Source organism: Aspergillus mulundensis (genome assembly GCF_003369625.1).
Source record: "Aspergillus mulundensis strain DSM 5745 chromosome Unknown scaffold_12, whole genome shotgun sequence".
NCBI classification, from domain to species: Eukaryota; Fungi; Ascomycota; class Eurotiomycetes; order Eurotiales; family Aspergillaceae; genus Aspergillus; species Aspergillus mulundensis.
Window position 1 is genome coordinate 643,548 of NW_020797900.1, and position 23,082 is coordinate 666,629.

The following is a 23,082-nucleotide window of genomic DNA, read 5'->3' on the forward strand; positions in this document are numbered from 1 at the left end:
AGTTGGCACAGTTTAGCTCTTCCCAGATCCTTTCACGAGACTTTTTTATATACCTTACGTGGAGGAACATCTGTGCGTATCTGGTCAGCTCATATATCTTAAAACCTTTTTTTGCATTCCCCAGGCTAATACTAATAGACACTTATTCCCAAGGTCCATAGGCATAAGCCCATCCCATTCCTTAATGCTCGCTTCATGGATGTGACCGTATCCAGATCGTTTAACCCTTCGAACCTGTTCCATCCGCGAGATACTTGTACACCAATCGCGCCAGCACATATTGACCCTTCTTATTCGCGACGACGACCCGTCGAGTATGACACCGCTCACCATCAATTATTTCAAAGCCCCATATCTGTAGAGAAGTGCATCGTCAGTATACTTCTGCCAGATTATGGCAAACCGAATGGGCCTGCCTCACCTGCTCTGCAGTCCACCCATTCCCCCCATTCAAGTTCCTCACAAACGTATGGACCCAGACACTTTCGTTTCCCTCCTCCCCCTTCTTCTCATCTCCAAGTACCTGCCGAGAAACATCCCACTCGGTCTCGCTTCCGTGCTCATTGATTTCCCCCCGCAGGAACCTCCCAGCCCTAAGATCGCCGACTTCGGTCTGCATATCGACGCTCGGATACTCTCTGCCCTGGTCATCTTTACTTCCGCGAACGAACTCGCTGCGTTCCTGGCAGAGCCCAAACAGAAAGTCGTTTTTCTCGAACGGTGCCCAGTCCATCTTCCTTGTCTCTGTTGACGCTGCCATCCCTCCGGTGCCCGTGGGTGTGACGTCCACCTTGATGACTGTTTGCGTGGGATCGGGGTTGAATTCGGTATTCATTTCAATTCGCACGCCTGCAAGGCAGATCATTTTGCGGAGGGGCCAGCTTAGGCCTTGCTATAGTAGTCTCAGTCAGGATGTCAAACGAAGGAGCCGGCGAGAGTGGAGTACAAGTTTCAGAATGCTTTCGAGGTCGGAACAGAGCCCTTTGTCCTGCGATCAATGCCAGTATACACTTAGCAGTAGTTTGACAAACATAAAGGGCAATAGTTGACACCTACCATCACCCACCGGCCAGCAAACTGATCTGCCATCGCGTCAGGAGCTCTGAGATTCTGTTCGAATATCAACTCTTGGTTTCTACTCGAGCTCACTAGTCAAACCTCCTTGCAGTCTTCCAAGGTGAACCAGAAGACGAAATGGGCGGCATATGCAACAAATAGGACGGCTCTCGAGTATACAAGCGACCACAAAAAGCGAGGCCTGTGATCCCAGCCGAGGTAGGCAGGACAGGAGCCTTCGATCGTGTCACCCCGAGAGCCAGTTGGCTACGCGGTAGATCGGAGGACGGTGTATTTGTCGCTGGTAAATACTCCGTCAGGCTTGTTCCTAACTGCACTTGTGCTCGAGGTCTTACAATAGTGGGCTTCCAAGTGCCTGGCACTCTGGGAATCCGCTGCTTTGAGTGGAGCAATCCTATTTTCCAACGGCTAGGCCTGTGTCTCTCTTGTATGACGGAGCCCTCTTGGCCTGTACAGGTACACCGGCTGCGGTACGAGGCGCCAACGGTCAGCTGCATTGCAAGCACCGGGTTCAATAGCAGCTGCTGTCCAGATAAGCCGGTGCGTGAGGACTGACATCGGAGTCAGTGGTGCAATGTTGCCGAGGTCACCGTCTTCTCTGTAATACGACGATAACTGCTGAAGTTAATTGCCTAGTTCTTGAGGGGGACAGGCAGCGTTTTCGCTTATGTCTCATGTCTTGCGAGGGCAAAGAGAGAACCCTGAATGGTATTTGCCATGTTTTTCAGTTTTGCCTCCCTGAAGAATGGATAGTCGCTGATTGGCCTTGCAATTGTTCATTCCCAACCACCTCAAGGGCTTACCGTTACCGTCAACATCGCCAGCAGGGCCGGGAATTGCATGCAGCCGGAACTAAATTTGCATGGAAGCATTGGCGCTCGACTCCACGCAATGCTGGAAAAGACTGTTTGACGGGAGCAGAGCCTCAATGAGCGAAGTCGAGGAGAAAGCCCTGGACAGCCTTGGGGCGTTTTGCAGTCGCCAATGGCAACTCTCCACGTCTAGGGCGCTTAAGCCGTCATGCGGGGGCTCATACCTTGGCGGCTGAACCAGTCGACCCTCGCACTTCTATCTCTGTCGGTTCCTCGCAGGGGAGAAATCAGAGACTTCAGGCCGGGTGAGCCGTAGTTCTGAGCAGAACGTTGTGCGGTTCCGGTTGTAGAATGGCACCTTCGCTACTGTCGGCCTTGGGGTTCAGGCATCACAAGTCGAAGAAGCGGGGCAACTCCGATCGTCCTCCCTCCCCCTCTCCTCCTCCCTCTCCCACACCGGCGCCGGTTCCTCACGATTCAACTCTAGACAACCCAACTACAGCTGCGACGCTATGGGCCAAGGCATACGACCGCCTGAAAGCAGAGGATGGCCAGTTGGTCGACGCCTACGAACGAGTCCTCTCCCGCGAGCTCGCGCCTGCCTCCGCGGAAGACAACGCCATTGAGAAAGCCGACCATGGCCGGCGACAGGCTCAGATGGAACAGCTCATCAAGCTGGGGATGGAGAGGACCGGAAACAAGCTGAAGATGGAGAAGACACTGCAGGGTGCTCAAGCGCTGAACAACCTCGTCGGCCCAGCGTTGCAGCCAATCCCTCAGGCCGCGCTTGCCTGGACTGCCGTTTCCTTTGCGCTGCAGGTACGTTGTTGTAAACCTTCCTGGTTCTCTTGCTGATTACCTAGATTGTTGTCAATCCGACTACGGAAACGAGAGCGAATCGCGAAGGCGTCGGTTATGTCGCTGCCCGGATGCAATGGTACGGTGAGCTGTCGCAGCTGTTGCTCAGAGAGAACACGGTGGATGGAGGCCTGTCTTCGAACCTACGGTCGGCTTTGGAAGGCCGCGTCGTCGATCTTTACAGGCTTCTTCTAGCGTTCCTGATGAAAAGCGTCTGTTCATATTACCGGAACCGACTCGTCAATTATCTCCAAGACACGATCAAACTCAACGACTGGGAGGGTGCCTTGAGAGAAATCCAGGATACCGAGAGGCTCGTTCAACGAGACATTGATCAGTACAATACCCAGCAAATGAGATCTCATTTGGAAGCACTGGTCAACATCGCTCAGGATCAGCAGGTCCGCCTTCTCTCCAACATCCACGACGCAGTTCAGGACCAATTGGAACTCAAGAAAGACGACGCCGACAATCAGCTGCTAAGACACCTTTGCTTGACGGACCCGCTTGATGATATGGATCGCATCGAGCAGTCCAAGGACAGGTTGCTCGAGGGCTCCTGCCAATGGATCCTTGACCGCGATGACTTTCGAGATTGGAAATATGCGGCTGGAAACTCCCTGTACTGGATTAAAGGCGATCCCGGAAAGGGTAAGACAATGCTCATGATCGGGATCATCAGAGACATGTTGCGGGCGGCCCCGAAAAACGCCTTGACATCGTTCTTCTTCTGTCAAAACGCTGATCCCAATCTGAATAACGCTACGGCTGTCCTACGCGGCCTAATGTACCGGCTTGCTTCTCAAAGAAAATCGCTCATAGCCCATATTCGTGAGGCGTATGATCGTAGGGGGAGGGCCTTGTTTGATGACGCCAATGCATTCTTTTCTCTGTCCAACATCCTCGCCCGGATGCTCGACGACCCGAGTCTTCCAAGTATTTATATCTTTATCGACGCATTGGATGAGTGTGAGTCCGACCTGGAGCATTTGCTTGGCTTGTTGACGGAACGTGCCTCACCACGCCTGAAAGTTCTCGTTTCCAGCCGTCCGAGACCCGAGATAAAAGCCCTCCTAGCTGTTGACAGCCTTCATACTGAGCTGGATCTCGGTGTAGATTCTGCGAAGGAGATTGGAGACGTTGTCGCAGCTTACATCGATTCTGAAGTCGAAGACCTTGCAAGGCGCAAGCGGTATCGTGACGAGCTAAAAGCACAGGTCAAAGAGTACTTGCACTGCCATGCTGATGGCACCTTTCTTTGGGCTGCTTTGGTTCTCAAGACTTTGCGCAAGACTCTCCTTTGGAAGACCTCATCCGTGCTACAAACTTTTCCTTCGGGGTTGAAGGCGTTGTACGAGCGAATGATGCAGGATGTGTTTGAAATTGACAATGAATCACCTGAGACATTCCAGCACTGCTGTCATATTCTGTCTGTTATCACGCTTGCCCAGCGGCCTTTGCACATTACCGAACTTGCGATCGTTGCTGATCTTCCACAAGAATTCGGTGAAGTAGCTTACCTCGAGGAGATTGTTGACCATTGCGGCAGCTTCCTCACTATCCGTGACGGAACCATCTACTTCATCCATCAGTCTGCCAGGGAATATGTTCTTTCCATTCAAGGCAAAGGGCGCTTCTCGGAAACTCCTGGCCACACTCAGGCCGGAATCGTGCTCCGCGGGCTTGACACTATGTCAGCTACCCTGCAAAAAGACATATGGGGCTTGGGTGATCCGGCCTGCGAGATTGACGCAATCGAGCCACCGCGATCTGATCCGCTGCGCCTAGTCCGGTACTTCTGCGAGTATTGGATTGAGCACCTTTGCAATCTTGATCTGCCGGCTCAGCAAGCCATAGGTCTCTCTGACAGTGGCGCAGTGCTAGGCTTTCTGAGGCGGCATCTCCTTCACTGGGTTGAGGCTCTCAGTATTATTGGAAAATTACAAGTGGCTTCGAACATGATGGAACGCCTACAGCAATCCTTGATGGTGAGTTTGAAGGCGAATGTTTCAACACATACTAACTTCGTACAGAAGCACTCGGACAATTCTGGCAACCTCCGACTCCTCGTCCAAGACGCGCGCCATTTTCTAGACCATCACAACTACGCCTTGAGGAGAACCCCCTTGCAGATTTATAGCTATGCTTTGATGTTCAGCCCTTCGTCAAGCCATGTAAGGTCACTTTTTCAGTGCCAACTACCTACATGGTTACAGAGTATTCCTGTAACCGACACGCATTGGAAGCTGCACCTGACCAACATTTATGGTGCGGAGGGGAGAGGAAAGGCTGCCGCATTTCTTTTAGACGACCGTCTCATAACCTGTGGGTTTGATGAGGGGACACTGGAGGTATGCAACACAAACAACAAAACGATTGAACGCATCGTCAAAGGCCATAAAAAGCATGTCCAGGTTCTGGCACTCTCGTCGGATGGATCACTACTCGCCAGCACTGCGAGCAATCGTTACATCCAGATATGGAATGTCTCTGACTGGTCACTAAGACAAACCCTGCGAGGTAGGCGGGAGTATAGGTCTTACTCAACACTCCAGTTCTCCCCGGACGGGAGAAAACTACTGTCTGTAGCATCAGGGCGTGTAGTCTGTATATGGGATCTTCTCACTGGGACGATCCAGCAGACAACGAATTCTGAGTTCATCGCACCTTCCTGCGCGGTATTTCTGGGAAATACCCAGGTTGCATCCACTCCCACAACAGAGTCAGTTCAGGTGTGGGATGCTGACACCGGGGACGTCCAACGAGTATGGACAACCGACACTGTCAATGTGCAGTCACTATTGGCTCTATCGGACGGCGAAAGGATCGTCGTGGGAGGGTGGACGGCGCTGCAGATCTGGAACGCGACATCGGGGCAGCTCTTGACAACACTAGCAAGGTACCCATCCGATCAGCAAATCATGACAATGGCTCTTTTCCCAGGCGGGCGCCGCTTTGCCACGGGGTCCTTCAAAGGCTCGGTTCAGATCTGGGACATAGAGTCCTGCTCCCGAGAGAAGGAAATACACGCCGCCGCGGGTGTTTCATCTCTATCTGTCTCGAGTAACGGTGATAAGATAGCAATTGGCTCTTTGACTGGTCTCCAGTTATGGAATACCGGTATAGAAGCGGCGGTAGGGCTCGCAAGTCACGCAAGCGCCGTCTGCTGCCTTTCTGTGTCTCCATGCAGGACGTGGGTCATGTCCGGCACAGAGAATGGTACAATTGGAATATGGGACAGAACAACAGGGGCCCTCACACGAGAGGTAGAGGGGCATTCTTCTGATATCAGCTCCTTGGCCATATCCCCAGACTCCAAACTGGCCGCATCATCGGCTACAGATTGTACCGTCCGATTATGGGATACGACAACATGGACGGCGTTACACGTGCTGGCCGAGCAAGAGGAGCATCTAATTGTACAGTCATTCTCATCTGACGGAAAAATTCTTCTTACAACATCCGACAACGAGATATTGTTTAGGGATACAGCAACAGGTAAGTTGATCAGACGCATCGAGACTCCTGAATGGGCGGCATTCGCTTGGTCACAAGACAGTGCCCTATTCGCCTGCGGCTTTCCCAATGGCACGATCAACACCTGGGCCATACAGACTGAAGAAGAACCGCGTCACATAATCACGGACGACGAGCCCAATCCCTCAGTCTCCGCCCTGGCATTCTCCCACGACGCCGCTTACCTCGCCGTCGCCTCATCCCGCGACATACGGATCTATGCGCTCGGCCGATCCACAATACCAACCGGCCCTACATCCACATCCGAACCCGAACCCGGTACCCTACAAGCCACCATCCGCTACAACTACGGCGCTAAAGGCGTGTACAAGGTGCTCGGGAAGCTAGAATTCAGCATGGATTTATCCAGACTCATTACGGAGCGCGGGAACCTGGTAATCGACTGGTCCCAGCATCCGCTGACAACACAGCTTCCGCGCTGGGATGGTGGGTACGGAATTGATGGCGCGGGTTCCTCGCGCACGAGCTGGATTACGTTCGGTGGGAAGAGGCTGTTCAGGCTGCCGATCGACTGCTCGTACGCGCCGCACGTGGTCTCCGGGGATTTTGTTGCGCTTGCGTGTGATAACAGAGTTATTATGTTTGGGTTTAAGGAGGGTGTTAATCCGTTTGATTCTGCATGAATTCCTTCTTCGATTGCATCTCTATGTCCTTGGACTGCTATAGGGTATAGACTACGGATATAGTTCATCTATCCCCCGGATATATATATATTGACGGAACGCCACGTACTCGCTTATTCCTGGCCCAACCCACAAGTCGCGCCCGTATTCTTGAATGCCAGTTAGCTGGATACCCCAAACAGATACTAGACCCAGCGGCAGAGCCATTATTCCAGCTTGAAGGACCGGGTCGTGTTCGGGGTTGAATCCGGGCCAAAAGGCGACCCGCGCCAAGACGATCCTAAAACGGTAATCCTTGGCGCAGGTTGCAACGACTTCGGATTCCGGACCGAGCCCGCTTCGGATTCCGAGACCTCGATGGATTTGGGCTGGGGCCCCAGTAAGGTGCGATCTGTTCGGACACCGAGGCTCGGAATCCGAAATGAGACTTGCACGGGACACCAGAATCATACAGTATGGGAAGTGTAGACAGGTACCTAGACCTAGTGATGACTGGCCCGGGTTGCGAGGGAGCAAAGTGCCACACATTCGGACTCCGATGGACCCGCGACCCTGAATCGACTTTATCCTTTTTATCCTTCAAATCAAAACCACATACCAGGGTCAAGGCGCAGATGAGAACGTGTACGTGTTGTGACTTGCGCCAGAGCAAGAGCAAGAGCAAGAGCAAGAGCAAGAGCAAGAGCAAGAGCAAGAGCAAGAGCAAGAGCAAGAGCCAGAGCAAGATGCAACACAGCGAAACCCCCGGCCGCTTGGAACCCAACCCGTCGGACTCCGACTCGACCCGAGAATGCCAGCTGGGCATTTTCCAAAACAAAAAGAGGCGCACAGGCAGGCAGTGTGGGTCGTGAGTGGAAATCGGTTTCGATAAATGTCCTCATTGATTGGGAACATGAAGATGGAATGCTGCTGCCGCCGGCAGATAAAGGTAGGTACAGTGTGCAAGCGAGGCTTTCGAGCTTCGACGCACTCGACCCTGTCACTTTCACTCTCACACTCACTCTCATTTTCATTTTCATCCCCATCGCCGAGCTCGAGCACCTACGGTAGGCTAGCACATATGAATCGATGGGTCTTCAAATGCGCGACTGAAGTTCCCCCGAGTACCTACCTACCTGTACCCAAGTGTACGAGGGCGCATCGGACCTACGGAGTCTATGAAGCCATGGGTCTCAGAGCCGGATTCACTACCAGTCCAGCCTTCCAGGTATCTATCGGCTATCGCCTTGGGAAGTCCTCTATCCTACGATGTCAAGGCATTGAAACAACATCCCATCCCATCCCAACCCAATAGATGCCCGTCCCCTTCCTGCCAAGAGCCCTCTACAACCAACCGATCTCTACCTCCCACCCTCACCCCGAAGTCTAACCCTAACCTCAAAACACCCCGCCATCTCCCCAATCCCCGGACTAAGCACCCTCACACTCCTTTCTTTCTGTTCCTGGAGCGGCTCAAACTCAAACATGGCAAGCAGGGTCGTCACGCTCTTAAGGATGTTCGTCATGGCCAGGTTCCGCCCGATGCACATGCGATGCCCGACGCTGAAGGGGATCAGGTACCGTCCCTTCTCTTTATTCCAGGACTCGTCGAGCCACTTTTCGGGGTTGTAGATGGCATGGTCGGGGCCGAAGATGGAGGGGTTGTGGTGCAGGACGTAGTTTGATATGCAGATGTTTGTCTGGAATTCATATATATATCTTCATCAGCATACGGTACGTTGCTGGTGTGATTCTGGGGAGAGATGGAGAGGAGGGGCTGCTTACGCCATATGGGATATGATGCTCGCCGATATCCAGACCAGCTGGGTATCCGACCTTGCGCCAAAGCGGCATCGTGAAGACGGGGTTGATACGGAAGTTCTCGCGGACACAGGCCATTGTGTACTTGAGTGAGGCCTCGAGGCCGGCGATGGGGTACGAGGTTTGGTCTTTGGCCAGTGGGCCGAGTGTGCTCTCGATCTCGGCTTGGACTTTGCGCATGATCGACGGGTTCTGAATGAGGTGCCAGAAGAGGAGGGTCATTGTTCCGGCTGTGGAGTGGGAGCCTGCGACGCTGTTATGATTGTCAGGATTATTGGACTGTTGTTCGGCGTACTTAGGCTTAGGGCCAAGGGGACATACAGCACGGCAAAAGCCTCCGAATTGATCTCCTCCTCGGACAGCCTCTTCCCACTCTCCGGATCCGTGGCTTCAACCAAGCTCCGAAGCAAATCCGGCCTGGTTATCTTCTCCTGGTTCTCGATCTTAAACCTCACACAACCGGCGCAGATACCCTTTAGCTTGAGTCGACTCTTCATCAGCCTCCTCATCCACGGCACGGGACTTATGCTCGACAAGAACTTGGTGAGATCCTGGCAGGGCAGTTCACCAATCACACCAGCCAGTAAGAGGTGGTCGTTGATGGCGTGCAGTTTCTCGACGTCTTCCGTAAGCTGGACACCAAATGGTTTCGCGAACGCAACCTCGCCGAGGATATCGAGGACGTATAGGTTCAGAGCGTGCTTCAGGTCGAACGTTTCTCCAGTTTGTGCATGGCGCCGAAGTTTCGAGATGAGGATGGCCATTTGGCCTTCGATGAGTGGCTCCAGCTTTTGCACAGAGACTTGTGCGAACCCGTGGCTTAGTTGGCGTCGGCGGAGGGCGTGGATCTGTCACACATCAGCACATTTCTGCCGATACTAGCGTGACATGCAGGAAAGCTGAAACCAGTAGGGCGGCTTACGTCTTCATCCCTCCCTCCAAAGAGGTTCGGCCTAAATGCCGTGAAGGCGTCGTAGAACTCGCTCTTCCCCATGGACCTTCCGCCCTTGTAGATGGGCGCGATTGCCTCGCCTTCCCATGTGTGCAGGTGGTTGGGCCCGATGCGCACAACAGGGCCGTAGGCGTTGTGTAACTCAAGCAGTTTTTCGTGGATCGCGAGTTTGTACACGTAGTAGGCTTTGTATGTGTTGGATAACGAGGCGAAGAGAGGGCCTGGATAGCGGGAAAGAGGATGGATGTGGCGCATGTAAACCACATAGGCTAGGAGGGCGATAGAGACGAGGGTTAGGATGGTTCTGGGGCTATCACCGAGGCATTGTAGGACAGCTGGTGCTAAAGCCATTGTGTTCCTGCTCCTATAGGGGTGGTATCACCGATCTTGGGGAAGAAAAGACCGAGATTCCCATAATGACCCGGAATGAGGCTTTTGGGGACTATATAAGCCAAACGGTCTCGGCTGTAAGGACCGGCTAATAGTGTGGGGTGAAGGGACGTTGACAACGATCTACGGGGTGATCTGGAGAATCCCCTTCCTCATTGGAGTAGGCATAACCGTGGATAGGCTTCCGCGGCGTTGATCCCCCGGTTGTGGCTTACCGTGCGATCTGCCGCGGAATTCACCCCCGAGCCTGCCCCTCGTCGCGGGGTATTTTCACCACTATCTGCAGTCAACTCAGAGTCAACCCAAACTTGATCAACACGATGGAAACATCCACACATACCTTCAAAGAAGCCGACGGACTCTCATTGGAAATCGACGTCTCCAAGCCAAAAGCCTCTGACAATGGAATCGTGCTCGTGCATTTCCACGGAGGATATCTGGTACCAAGCCCTTCGTTCAGACAAATCGCAAAACTAATAAAGCCCTTGAACAGGTCCTCGGCGAAAAATCAACTAAGCCCCCGCACTGGCTCATAAACGCCTGCCGCGCGCGCGGCTGGACGTACGCAAGCCCATCCTACCGGCTCCTCCCCGAAACGCCAGGGCTCGAAATCCTCAGCGACGCGCTCGACACAATCCGCTGGGTACGCAGTAATCTCAGCAAGAAGATCATCATCGCTGGATCCAGTGCAGGCGGGTACCTCGCGCTGGCGTCGGCGGCGCATCCAACGTGCCCAAGGCCACTCGCCGTGTTGTCAAATTATGGCATGCTGGATCCCGCGGGGAAGAGGTATGTCGAACCGGGACGGCCTCTTCGTGCGCCCGTGAGTGATCTGCCAGCTGCTTTGGAAGAGGTTCGGGAGGCTATGGTGAGCGGAAAACCACTTGATGGATATCCGTTCCCAGAGAACCCACCGGCCGATAAGAGATTCAACTGGATCAAGGCGATGCATGAGGGCGCTATGTTCCCTGACGTGCTAACCAGGATCCCTGGACTCGCAAAGGTTATTAAGCAGCAGGGTGCGGAGGTAATACCTGACGAATATCGGTCTCTCTTTCCGGCATCATTTGCTCTAACAAAGAATTTCCCGCCAACTATTTTGTTGCACGGAGACGCAGATGAGTTGGTGGGCTTTGAGCAGAGTGCCCTAGTCGCAAAGAAGTTGGGCGAGCTTGGTGTTCAGGTGCACCTGGAGCGAGCGGTGGGTCAGGGACATGGATTTGAGCATAATGGCTTTATCGATCTTGATGCCGGGGACACAAATGGGGAGGACGAGGAGATGCTAGAATGTTTGCGTCGAGTTGTTTCCGCTCTAGAGAAAGCTTGTGCTTCTGCTCAGTGACGGTATTGATCACTTTAGGTCTAGATGTTCGACAGCCAATATGAGATTCGCTACTTGATCCATCCCCGTTTGATCGAACGTAGCAAGGCCTTCTCTGGTTTCCACTGATACATGTTCGGGCAGCTGTCTGATCATTAGGTTCCATTCTTCAGGCGTTAGGTGGGACTTTTCGATGTGCACGCGGGCGAGTGCAGCAAATTCCCGAGCATGGAGCGGGAAGGGGAGGACTCCATCCTCCATGGTTAAGTTGGTGGTCTTGTCCATGCTGACTTCCCAGGCTTTCTCCCACCGACCCAAAGCTCGCCTTAGAGGATCCGTGGCCAAGGGAAGAGGTGAGAATGCTCGGAGTTGGTGAAATATCAGGCCATGGACAGCTGTTGATAGTTAGAAACGAACATCTCTACAGCAAAGACATACCCACCAGTAGCAATAGTGAACAAATTGAGAGCACTCTCCCGGCTAAGATGCGCGACCACACCTGGATCGGGGCTTTCCGCACACAAGTTGCGGACGCAGTCGGTGAGTAGAGGAACAGTGCATAATGGGTGTAACTTCAATGCCTCTATAAACTCGGCCGGTGACGCGGCCTGGAACACGTCTTCCGGACAGGTCAGATCGATCGTCATCTCTTGTAAGACCATGCGAGGTACAGAATTGTGGAAGATGACAAAAGCCGAGTCGAGAAGGAAGACATGGTTAAAGGTTCTGGATGGTTGGTTAGAGCGACTTCGCTCTGCGGGGATGAACCTACCTGATCATTTCGGCTTTGAGGGTATATTCCTTCCATGCTTCAACGGACAGAGTCGAATTAGGATCGATACGAGGATGCCTTGCCTGAGATAGCCCCATCGCCCGTGTAGTCTATAGATTGTCAGCATGTCTCCGTTGTAGATAAATTGTGGGGGCTCTACCGCAACAAAAGCCGTAAACCGATGCCGCTGCATCCTTAACTTGGCCTGGATGCTCCCTTCCCACTTCTGCAGCAAACACATGAAACACATCGCTTGCAGGATCTGAACATTGTCTCGAGTCTGGAGCAGATTTTCATCCGTCGATCCTAGTCGTGGCGATTCCATAAACAGTGGATTCGAGAAGATGAGTTCTTCGATTACATCCAAGAACCGCTTCGCCGATTGGTGGTCCGCGTCTAGAGAGGACATGCATGCGCCGATCAGGCACATCGTCATAAGTAAGAGAGGCGAACACGTGTTGAGGTTGAAGGTCGCGCTGTGGACAATTGGGCAGTGATGGTACCATCGCGACCAGAAGAGATGCAGGTACCGGGTTGCATTCTCAGAGAAGAACTCGAACCATTCGCTCGAAGTGATATTCAGGTGATGTGTCGTGGGACTGTCCAGGATAGGCCGCAGGCTGTCCCACATCTGACGTGCCTTTTCAGCCAACAATCCCTCTTCGACGTGGTTTCGGGAGGTATTTGCATCCGCCCATAGACCTGGCTCAAAATCGTCGAAGTAGCAGTCAAATGGGTTTGAAGCGGCAATTCCCTGCAAATAATCCCTGTCCCCGAGAGGTCCAGTGTCGCTGGTGCCCAAGAGCGAAGGTGTTGGGCGAGTATTCATCAATCCCGAATTGAAACTGTACGCCTCGTTCAACCCACCCGCTTTGGTGAAATTGGCAAGGAACCCGAACCGGGGATGCTGAAGACCTGGAGACGGGATTCGGTCATGCACTGCTGTCTCCCGTGAGGGTACGGGCGAAGAGACGCTGTGCGTGCCACTAACTGCCGCATTTCCCTCAATCACTACCTCTTTGGCCAAGTGTAGCGATTGGCGATTGTAGATGCTCGGCCGGGATTGGTGATAAGTGCACTCGGTCTTCCTCATCGCGCACTCCGAGCACGGCAACGCAGTGGAACAAGCCCGCTTTCTCGCAGTGCAAGAGTCACAGGCTTGCTTCCGCTTGCCGGATAGACTGCGCTTGGGAATACCAACCCCGGCCGCGATCCGCGCAGTGCAAGTTTTCCAGTGCCGGCGGAGGGCATCGCTGTCAATAGTCAGGGACCAATGTTGCGGGCAAGAACAGGCGAAGAAGGAGAGCAAAACACGCACCTGCGTTTGTACTGTGCGCCGCAGAATTGGCAGGCATGGGGCTTGGCATCGTCATCTGCGTTGCTGGTCAATTGTCATGGTCATGGTCATGGTGGTGTTGGTGGTGTCGAGCTCTCACGGGTTAAGGCGTGGCGTTTCAGGTGTTCCACGCGTCGGAAGGTTTCATGGCAGATGGAACAGGCCAAATCGCTGTTTTGAATGACATCGTCTACCATGTTGAACACAAACACATGGCTCGGGGAGGTGCCCGGCGCAATGACAGAAGAGAGAGACGAAGCGAGGTGTTCGGCTCTCGGATATGCTGCTGCATAAAGGCATAATTACAAATTTGAGTTGCATAAAGTTGAGCGGGACGGGCTTTCCTTTTCGGGAAGGCTTGGCACGGGCTACCATTTCCCCGGAGCTGACCCGAGTATACCAGAGTACTGCGTGCTCAGCTCTTCCATGCCTCAGATATCCAAAGAGAACAGGTGAGAGATTGTTGAGCAATGGAGCTCAAAGACACATCGCCACCTCCCACCCCATCATCCATGAGATGTCCTCCTGGATGGCGTGATTGTTGAATTCCGGTGAGAAGCCAAACAGATCACTCCATCCCGGCGGCCGGGCGTTGCCACCAATACTCAGCAAGCTGTCGGGATATATCTGAGCACCCGGGTACCACGTTGGGTACTCAAACCACCCCTTACATCCCCTACCATTCTAAAGCAAACCGGACCGAAATGAGTGAGCAAGTACATACGAGGCTTATGTGCATACGATCGAAGATGTACCTAGAGGGCTGCAATGAGTATCTCTCCTAATTTCCTCCGTGTAGACAAGCCTGGGAAGAGGAAGTTCACAGCTTGTACAGACCACGAGATGCCGGCCAGCAGTACCACCTGTTCGATGCCTTCTACCTTCCGCAGGACATTCCAGGGGAAGAACCATAACAAACCCCCATAATGGAAACCATGCGGCAAACAGACAGCCAATAGTTCCTGCAATGCAGGAAGAATAAGCACTGCAATGATGTTCTAAACAAACACCTACATGTAGGCCTTTGATTTGTCGAGTCCGCACATATCCTTGGCCGTGGCACAGGACCTGAAACAATAATGCAAGGCACCGATCTCCGGGTGTTCTGTGCTCTGTGGGGTGTCAATCTAAATAGATTATAGTGTAGGAACCATTAATAGTGCACATGCCCATTCTCATTACAACCCCGGCTCCTTGGCCTGGTACGGAGCAATGGTGGCGACGGTAAACAAGCATCATGCAAGGCACGGATACATGAACGGATGATATCTCCAAGATAATTTCGAGTCGTCGGTTGCACTGTCCCCGCAGTTCAGTGTAGGACCGTGCCACGTTCTATTGGCACATGACATGTCCGGCCTCTATTTGTAGGTCTTGCTCTGGATGCCAGATGCCCTACGTGCTGAGGCTCACATATCGCTCCCTTGACGAACACGGGGCAACTGCGGAGTATGACAGCCCAGGATGAGGTGGCTGCATTAGGTGGCGAGAATATGAAGAAGCTTTGCTGGCTGTCTTTGGGGTAAGTAACGTATAGAGAGGGAAGGGTGAGATTGCCACTCAGAGCTAGCATTGGTATGCGGCGTGCATCGATTGCCATCATGAATTGCACTGTTTATGAAGGATTATTGCATTGTATGCCGCTGGTATTAGTATATTGCATATCGTCAAAGCGTATTGCAGCAGAGGCAATTAGAACCCGCCATACTCACCAGAAAAGACCTGGTATTGCTCGACTAAGGTGGACGGTTTTGGAATTATCGAAAGAAATGCTTCGCTGGCACTGGGTGGGTTGCGGTGGCAGCACAGATTTCCAACCGGACCAGATGCACCGCACAGGCGTGGAAGATTGCAATTCGCCTCTCAGAGCTGCGAATGCCTACCCCATATGCAGATCCGGGGTTGCGAACAATGGCAATGTTGGTATGTGGCACTTGTTTGCCTGTGCGTCTTCAATTAATCACGTAAGATTTTGCCGTTTGTAGTAGATGAAGCTGCGTGCTCGGACACGTACTATTGCTTGACGGCAGTCGAAGATGATCTTGTAGTTGTGCCCGGACTCAGACACTGTGCACCTTCAGCATCATTAGCAAGTATTGCCGTGCTTTGCACCTTCTCGCTGAGATTCAAGGGGAATCGAAAACCTATAAAGCTCCTCTCATTCCTCCCCCAGAGTCCCAATCTTCAACTTCCTCAGCACACTCTTTCGACAGGGAGCCCCAGTCCAACTCTCAACAGCACATCGCATCTCTACCGAGACACTCTCGTTTGTAACTGTTCCACCTGCGGCACTTTCGAAAATGAAGGTCACCATCACCCCTGCGCTCATTCTCGCGCTCTCGACCCTGGCCGTCACGGCCCCGGTTGAGAAAGAAGTGAGAAACTTGGAGGGTAGGTCTGCACATTCCTCTGTTCCCAAATGGCTTCTGACAGGTTCAAGCTCGCGATCTCCAGGTCGAAGCCCGCCATCTCCAGAAGTTCCCGGTCGTCGAATTCAAGGACAAGTACGCACACAACAAGGACGACGACAAGAAGGACTGGGATGATGGCAAGTTCGACGTCAAGGACGCCAAGGGCCACAAGGGCTATGACCCCAAAGTCCCTTTTGTTTCCTCCGGCTTCGACGTCAAGAAGGACGACAAGAAGGATGACAAGAAGGATGACAAGAAGGATGACAAGAAGGACGACAAGAAGGACGACAAGTACGATGACGGCAAGTACGATGACGGCAAGTACGATGACGGCAAGTACGATGACGGCAAGTACGATGACGGCAAGTACGATGACGGCAAGTACGATGACGACAAGTACGACGACGACAAGTACGACGACGACAAGTACGACGACGACAAGTACGATGACGACAAGTACGACGACGACAAGTACGACGACGGAAAGGGCATCAAGTATGGCCTTCATGCTCGAGGCGACGGCGGCCTCATCGGCGATATAGGCGTTGGTCTTGGAGTCGGCATCGGCGGAGACGGCAAGGGAATTGGAATCGACAAGGGTGGCAAGGGCCATGGCCATGACGACTTTGGTCACGGCTTTGGCGGCGGCCACGGTCATGGCGGCGGCCACGGCTATGGCGGCGGCTACGGCCATGGGAAGGGTGGATTCCATGACGGCGGATACTATGATGGCGGATTTGGTGGTAGTAAGGGCTTTGGCTTCCACAACAAGGGCTTCGGAGGCGGCAAGGGCTTCGGAGGCGGCAAGGGCTTCGGTGAATTCGGTGGATATGGAAAGGGTGAATTCGGTGGATATGGAAAGGGCGAATTCGGTGGATTTGGCCACGGCGGCTATGGCGGCCACGGTGGCTATGGCGGCCACGGTGGCTATGGTGGTCACGGTGGCTATGGTGGTCACGGCGGGTACGGTGGTCACGGCGGCTATGGTGGAGGCTTCGGCGGCGGCTATGAAAAGGGCGGATTTGAGAAGGGCGGATTTGAAAAGGGTGGCTATGAGAAGGGCGGTTACGAAAAGGGCGGAAAGGGCTATGGCGGCTACGGAGATGGCAAGTGGTAGAGCACCGGTAAGCACAACCCGCAACAGCAGCCATGTGAAGGACTATGCTAACATACCATCTAGCACAAAAGCCCCGAGTTAGCTAGGTGCACCCCCAGCACCAGTTCTCCCTGTCGAAGGGCATTGAAATTGAGCTGTTGAGGATAGTTCGATCGAGGTGGGATGTAATGGAAAAGGCTGTATAGCATATAATTCTTCTTCTTCTGGGGACCTAAATTGACATAGTCTGAATGACATTCGTTATCAGTTTGACATTTCTGAGCACCTTCACCTTTGTAGTTTGCCGCGGAAGTAGCACTGATGTCTCTCTTCTGCAGAATATCACACTGACAGTTGTCTCCTTGGCTGCGAATGGCTCTCAAGTGTGCTTGAAGAGCATCACACCTGTTGCTGTCTTGCGTTACATTCACCCCAAAGGCAGGGTTCGGCTCTTATGTTGCGGACTCGACAGCAGGGCAGTGCGAAATCGGCTGAGTGTGGGCATAATTGTGCCGTCGATGGCCTGCCATGAAGGAGTGATCTCGGTTGGGGCCCACGAGGCTGACCAACCGCCCAGCATGCAAGTGAAGACGAGGTTGAGCAATGAAACGGGGCGGTTTTCAGATAAGAGTGGGCAGATTGCCTTCAGCCAGAGCCCAAAATGGGGAAACGGCATGGTTTCCTCAGCCAACGCAAGTGGTAGTGCGGAACATCTGAACCTTAGGGCTAAGTACGAAAGCGGATACCCCATGGTCAGGTTCATTGTACGTGTTGTAGTCAGGAGTAGTGCAATGCTCATATGCTGAGTAGCTTGCTGTTGAATAGATTTGCATTTGATTGACATGCTCTATATCCAGCAGAACAGCGTCACGGTGAGCCTTGTGAGTTTCGAGATCGACTCGGCCGATCCGATCTGCAAGCTACATGGCAGTTTTGTTCAAATACGCCGTGATTTTCCATCAGCTTGGACACCGAGGTGAGAGGGATCGAAAAGCCGAGCCCGTAATCCCTGGTGCGAGCAAATGTGAAGCTTGAAACGATGTAATGGGGATTTTCAACTCTCACAAATAAGCGCATACCAGCTGACAGACCTGCAGTGCCCTAGCCAGCCCCTTCCTATTCTGCTGAGACGTAGACGAAGGCAGTAAAACAACGGCACTGCGGGTACCACGGTCGTCAACAAGAGGGCGCGTAGAAAGCAAGCCGTAAGTGCCGCGCCATTCGTTCATCATGTACATCTGCAAGATAGAGTCTCGCTTTCCATTGGAACGGCGAGGAGAAGGTGCAAGACGTATGTTGGGCAGACAGCGAAAGGCTTCGTAGGTTGGGTACCGCGGTGGAGGCGTCCAAGAATAGACTGTAGAACGGACGTAAATCTATCATTTGCCATCAAGCTCTTCGTTTCGAAAGTATCAATTTTGATTTGCGTGCTCGTTGTGCTTATGGCGGCTATGAGAATCGTAAGAATGTGGGCCTGAAAGGCGTTTGATGAGAAAAGCCCATTCGTGCTGGCTAGTTTAGACTCAGGATGCGGCTGAGGATTGAGGCATCAAACCCGAGTTGGCTTCCCAAGCTTCGAGTTCCCCTTCCAGATTGGAGCATGGTCTCTGTAGTGTTTCAATCCGATTGCACGAAGATTCGGGAAACAAGGCAAGCAGTCCATCAGCGTACTTTGAAGCAGGGACTGGATACAGGTACATCTGCTTGTAAATCTCTCTCTAGACCGGTAACAGAATAAAATCTCAATATGGCCGATTGCAGCGTCCAATGTCCAGTTGTAGCACCTGTTGAAGAGACCGGGGGGCTTCCACAATGCCTTGACGTAGGCCCGAGACTGTCAAGGGTAGCGAGGTCCTTCAGGACCTGCAACCCGTCGCTTGATAGAGCTAGATAGATCTCGCCGAATGACCGATTGCCAAAGCAGCAGTGAGTCCTCGAGGCAAGATACATGCAGGTTAGACGAAGCGATTGTAAGTCTTGAAGATCCAAATGCAGCCAAATCTGGTCCAAGACCACGATTGGCAAAAGTGTGATGGAACCCATTAGGGGAAGGCTTGGTAATGGTCAGGGAGGCTCACTACAGTCACATTTAAGGAGCAGGTAAAACGTGCCCATGTGCCCCAGGGGTTCCGATGTCAGGGCTAGAAGCCCCTTACCTCACCTGGCAACAGCACCAAGCGCTTAGGTAGTACAGCTTATCCCCAGAACATATAGGTCGGCCTACTTCTCCCGCCACCGTGCGAGGTCATGTTTTGCCTTGTCAGATGCGCCCTTACCAACAGGTGCAAGAGCGAGGGATTGTGGGGCTCCAAGACTGCGTTGAGAGGAAATGAAAAACGAGAAAATCCACCGGGCGTCATATAGAATTCACGTCTTTTCTCTTTAAACGCCTGTGAGACATCCTGATATCTTAGCGTTACACCTCGCCTGTAACTTGCCGCCAGTATTCGCTCAAGAGGCGCTCAAAGGGGGCAGAGCATAGAACAGACGGCGCGGGGAAGATGATCTGCGCGGCCACGAAGGTGGGTATTGAGGCAATTGTGATAAGTAGCTGTGTCAGTATCTGCATTGAGGTTGAGGAGGGCTTTTGGGACGACGAAGAGCTTATCACTGCCATCGTCGCCCTCCATAGGCAAGGCATAGAGGACAAGAGCAAAAGCGAAGGGAAGGACAGATTCCCAGATGCTCTCGCCGCTTGCAGAACTGACTCTAGAAACTTGAGAGGCGTGAGGTCTAGGTCGTGGAGTGTTGTATCACACATTCAATCCTCTCTGTTGGGTCCAGGGATTGTGTGAGCGATGGAGGCTGGAATGGCGAGAAGGCCATGCAGTGAAGCCAAAGCGGAGTTTTGATGGCGAGATGGACACGATGGCTTAGGGTGTATGTTTGTGCTCTTCCCTCTTGGCCAGAGTAAACGATGTCGATATTATATGGTGAATGTATAGATCTGAATCTGCTAGCTTCAAGTGACTCGGAGGAGGCGAGAGCATCGGATACTGGACTAGGACCGGAAACGTAGCGCAATGGATTCCCTCGAAAGAGCGTCAGCAACTTGATCATACCACAGACTTCCCTTCTCCCTCTTCTGCTTCAGCATCCGATTCCTCGCGTCTCAGATTCCCGGTCAATTAACGAGTCTTCATCCGCTTACCCGTAACACGCAGTTTCCCGCAAGTCGGAAACCGGAAGATCAGCCAATTTACACCAAGTACTGAGCGATAGAGAACAGGATATTGAGTTGCTTCTGAGGAAACGACATCTTGGGGTGTCCCGAGTAGATAGATACTGTGAAGCTTAGCCAGGTGTGGCTTTCGCTGGCGACGCTTCAGGTGGTTTCTTTGAGGGGGTTTCTTTGAGGAGTGACACCGCTTGAATGGACTGCGTATTCTTACATTCAAGACAGAGTAAAGTTAGGTATTGAGGGACGTATATAAAGAGTTCGGACGCGCCATGGCATACAGATGCTGGGAGGTGAAGTTGGAAGGAGCTACAGAGCTGCCGGGGTACGGGAAGCACTAGCAGCACCTGACCTAGGTACCTACTACTGTACCTAGCTGACTCATTCCATGAAGAAGCTGGCTCAAGTCTCGCATACTCATTAGCATACTGCTACTCTATACTATGATGTGGAATTATATGGCTTCAAGTATGTTGCTGATGTCCATTAGGCGGTCATAAGTATTACATCTAGAAATATATGCAAGTCAGGGTATATATGCAGAGAGTGCTACCAGAGCTGTCTCTTCAATCCAAGTCAAACGCCGCGCCACAGATATCATAATGCATCGCTATACTTTCGAAGGTCTTCGTTTGGGTAGAGTCCATGGTTCCGCGCATACAACCTGGCAAATGACCAATCAGTGAAACTGAACCGAATATCACACCCAATGCTTGAAGTGAAAACTAACCTCGCCCTCACTATACGCCCAGAAGTAAACGGCGATCCCAACAAGATAGTAGATTGCCGCATTTGTGCCCTGGTATATGAGCGCCGCCAAAATTGAGCTGAGCGGGTAGAGCAGCAATCGGAACTCGATGCTGCGATGCGGCATTGTCCCCGCCAGATACTTCAATGGCCATTCCCAAGCGACTCCCAGGAGACCCATTATGAGGTTGAGAATCTGGAGGACCGGAACGGGTGTGACGGCGCCATCGAGGTTCCGTGTCCAAGTGTCCCAGAAAATCTTCGGCCAGATGAAGGCTTCGATTGCGCTTCCTACTTGGTCTGATTTTTGTTGGATTAGCGCCGCAACTCAACGATTGTAGTTTGAGGGCACTTACAGGCTGATGCTGTGAGGACAATCAGGCGCGCCCAGTGGTTCTTAATTAAGCGGCCCATCTTGAAGTTATGGTAGAGGTAGGTGATGTATTAATGTCAGTGAAAAGGTGCGGGCGCTTCCGTCCTGCGAAAGCGCGTATCGTTAATTCGTGGCAATGGGCGTAGATTGAGTCAAGCGTTGAGGGTATAGAGATATATTATCCGTCGTGTATCTCGCTGAAGAATGTCACTCGTGGGTTTGTCGTGCAGTTTGACATGGCAGTGGAGGCTAGTCTTGTACTTTGCATTGGCTCGAGTCTGCAGAATCGGGTTCGGGATTCGTTCAATGGGGAATCGTCACAAGCGTCAATTCATGCCGAGATCAAACAACCGATCGTGCGAGATAGTGTCTTGTGTAAAATCATGCCACGTTCAAGCGATAAAGGCCCGAGAGACCAACTGACTGTGGGAGGGCAGCGGATTACATAGCTTCGCATGGCCGCAACGCATCCCACCTTTCTTGTCATCATGATAGGCCTGCGAGCAGCTGGGCCCGATTCAAGGCCGGAATGATGAACCATCAGCCTATAAGAGCTCACAGGATGGTCGTGTGCTCGAAGTCCCCGCCTGGCTTCTTCAGACTCCAGAGGAAGAGAAAACCAGATCAGCGATTGGAGAGGGGCGCCGGAAATGAGCGAGGGGGTCCCCTGCCGGGCGCTTAAGAACGTGACGGTAGGCAGGAGAAGAGCAAATGGGGATTGAGGACGCGGGGACGGGGAGGGATTGACTGCATTAGTGCCATGCCTAAATGTGACGGCTGGAGAGATCCCACAGGTGACACTGACAGCAGATTCGCGGGACCATGCTCTAGTGCCGCCGGGGTCTGGCGCTCAGGCAATCTCATTGCTCAGTCGCGAACTGCCTAACAGCGCAAACTTCTGCAGAATCGAAGTGCGAGGCGGGGAAACAGACGATCACGAATGCCCTCATGGTTTCTATTTCGGTCTCTCTTGGCGGTCGTCAAAGTATATTTTCGATAGACGCTCCAGTCGCAATTTCAAGCCAAGCCGTCATACCCAATGGCTTATAAACAGCAGGCAGCGGCTACGAATGGCGCCTCTTTGTTTCTCGAGCAAGCACGAGCTCGGAGATAATCAATTGTTGTTGCTCGGAACCATAGCGGACTCGGTCTTCACTCTTCACCGTCTTCCTGACAGCCCATGGTCGACCCATCCGAGTCTTGTGACTCTTGTCCCACTGTATTCCGGTTGTGCCAAGTTGTCGACGTGCAGAGCCAAGTAGATTCTTTATGGAAAGCCCTTCGAATTCCTCCTGCCAAGGGCTGGGTATCAACGTAGCTTTAACGATAGCCCGGAGATGGTTTCTGCTTGAGTCTAGCCTTGCCAGGCCGTCTATATTTGGCAACATCCAGCGCTCAACGGCGCCTTTTTTCCGAGCGCCTCTTGTTTGTGGGGAGGATGAGAACTTGGCAACACGATGGCTGGGGTTTGTGTGGGAACGGCGCTTGTAGAGCTTCCCCCATAGGGCAGCGCCGCAACAGGTCGCAGAAGCCCCAACAAATCAGTGAAGCCACAGTGCGAAGGAGTGACATGACGCCAATGCGAACAACCTCAATGTACCAATCATTGTCCCAGGTAGCAGCGTAATTCTCCTCCAGCCACATGGCGGGTCCATTCGTCGATTCGCAGGGATAGGGGAAACACCACCGAAGGATGATAGAAGATAACACATGGCGGTGCTCTGGGATCGGGGCCAGTCGCTTAACTCGAAGGAGCATCCTGACTCGATCAGAGTTCGTGGCTGATTGTGACAGCATCC

General features: G+C 52.8%; 7 protein-coding genes across 7 annotated transcripts; 3 read left to right on the plus strand and 4 right to left on the minus strand.

Annotated features, from left to right (window-relative positions):
* Positions 1-220: 220 nt before the first annotated feature.
* Positions 221-865, minus strand: DSM5745_09506 (uncharacterized protein; the record flags this gene model as incomplete). Its single annotated transcript, XM_026751522.1, has 2 exons — positions 221-355; positions 422-865. The coding sequence occupies 2 exons, from the start codon at positions 863-865 to the stop codon at positions 221-223; spliced, it is 579 nt and encodes a 192-aa protein (XP_026599870.1).
* A 1,375-nt stretch (positions 866-2,240) lies between these two features.
* Positions 2,241-6,907, plus strand: DSM5745_09507 (uncharacterized protein; the record flags this gene model as incomplete). Its single annotated transcript, XM_026751523.1, has 4 exons — positions 2,241-2,708; positions 2,753-4,735; positions 4,781-4,921; positions 4,964-6,907. The coding sequence occupies 4 exons, from the start codon at positions 2,241-2,243 to the stop codon at positions 6,905-6,907; spliced, it is 4,536 nt and encodes a 1,511-aa protein (XP_026599871.1).
* Positions 6,908-8,247: 1,340 nt separating this feature from the next.
* Positions 8,248-10,010, minus strand: DSM5745_09508 (putative Cytochrome P450; the record flags this gene model as incomplete). The annotated part of the gene is made up of 4 exons (XM_026751524.1): positions 8,248-8,586; positions 8,672-8,960; positions 9,029-9,555; positions 9,630-10,010. 4 exons carry the CDS (start codon positions 10,008-10,010, stop codon positions 8,248-8,250), a joined length of 1,536 nt encoding a protein of 511 aa, XP_026599872.1.
* A 359-nt stretch (positions 10,011-10,369) lies between these two features.
* DSM5745_09509 (alpha/beta hydrolase) lies at positions 10,370-11,391 on the plus strand (the record flags this gene model as incomplete). Its single annotated transcript, XM_026751525.1, has 2 exons — positions 10,370-10,489; positions 10,543-11,391. The coding sequence occupies 2 exons, from the start codon at positions 10,370-10,372 to the stop codon at positions 11,389-11,391; spliced, it is 969 nt and encodes a 322-aa protein (XP_026599873.1).
* A 50-nt stretch (positions 11,392-11,441) lies between these two features.
* On the minus strand, positions 11,442-13,675 carry DSM5745_09510 (Zn(II)2Cys6 transcription factor; the record flags this gene model as incomplete). Its single annotated transcript, XM_026751526.1, has 7 exons — positions 11,442-11,444; positions 11,503-11,765; positions 11,813-12,096; positions 12,143-12,252; positions 12,303-13,395; positions 13,461-13,515; positions 13,579-13,675. 7 exons carry the CDS (start codon positions 13,673-13,675, stop codon positions 11,442-11,444), a joined length of 1,905 nt encoding a protein of 634 aa, XP_026599874.1.
* Positions 13,676-15,778: 2,103 nt separating this feature from the next.
* On the plus strand, positions 15,779-17,006 carry DSM5745_09511 (uncharacterized protein; the record flags this gene model as incomplete). The annotated part of the gene is made up of 2 exons (XM_026751527.1): positions 15,779-15,869; positions 15,919-17,006. The coding sequence occupies 2 exons, from the start codon at positions 15,779-15,781 to the stop codon at positions 17,004-17,006; spliced, it is 1,179 nt and encodes a 392-aa protein (XP_026599875.1).
* A 3,857-nt stretch (positions 17,007-20,863) lies between these two features.
* DSM5745_09512 (uncharacterized protein) lies at positions 20,864-21,324 on the minus strand (the record flags this gene model as incomplete). Its single annotated transcript, XM_026751528.1, has 2 exons — positions 20,864-21,210; positions 21,267-21,324. 2 exons carry the CDS (start codon positions 21,322-21,324, stop codon positions 20,864-20,866), a joined length of 405 nt encoding a protein of 134 aa, XP_026599876.1.
* Between the last annotated feature and the right edge of the window lie 1,758 nt (positions 21,325-23,082).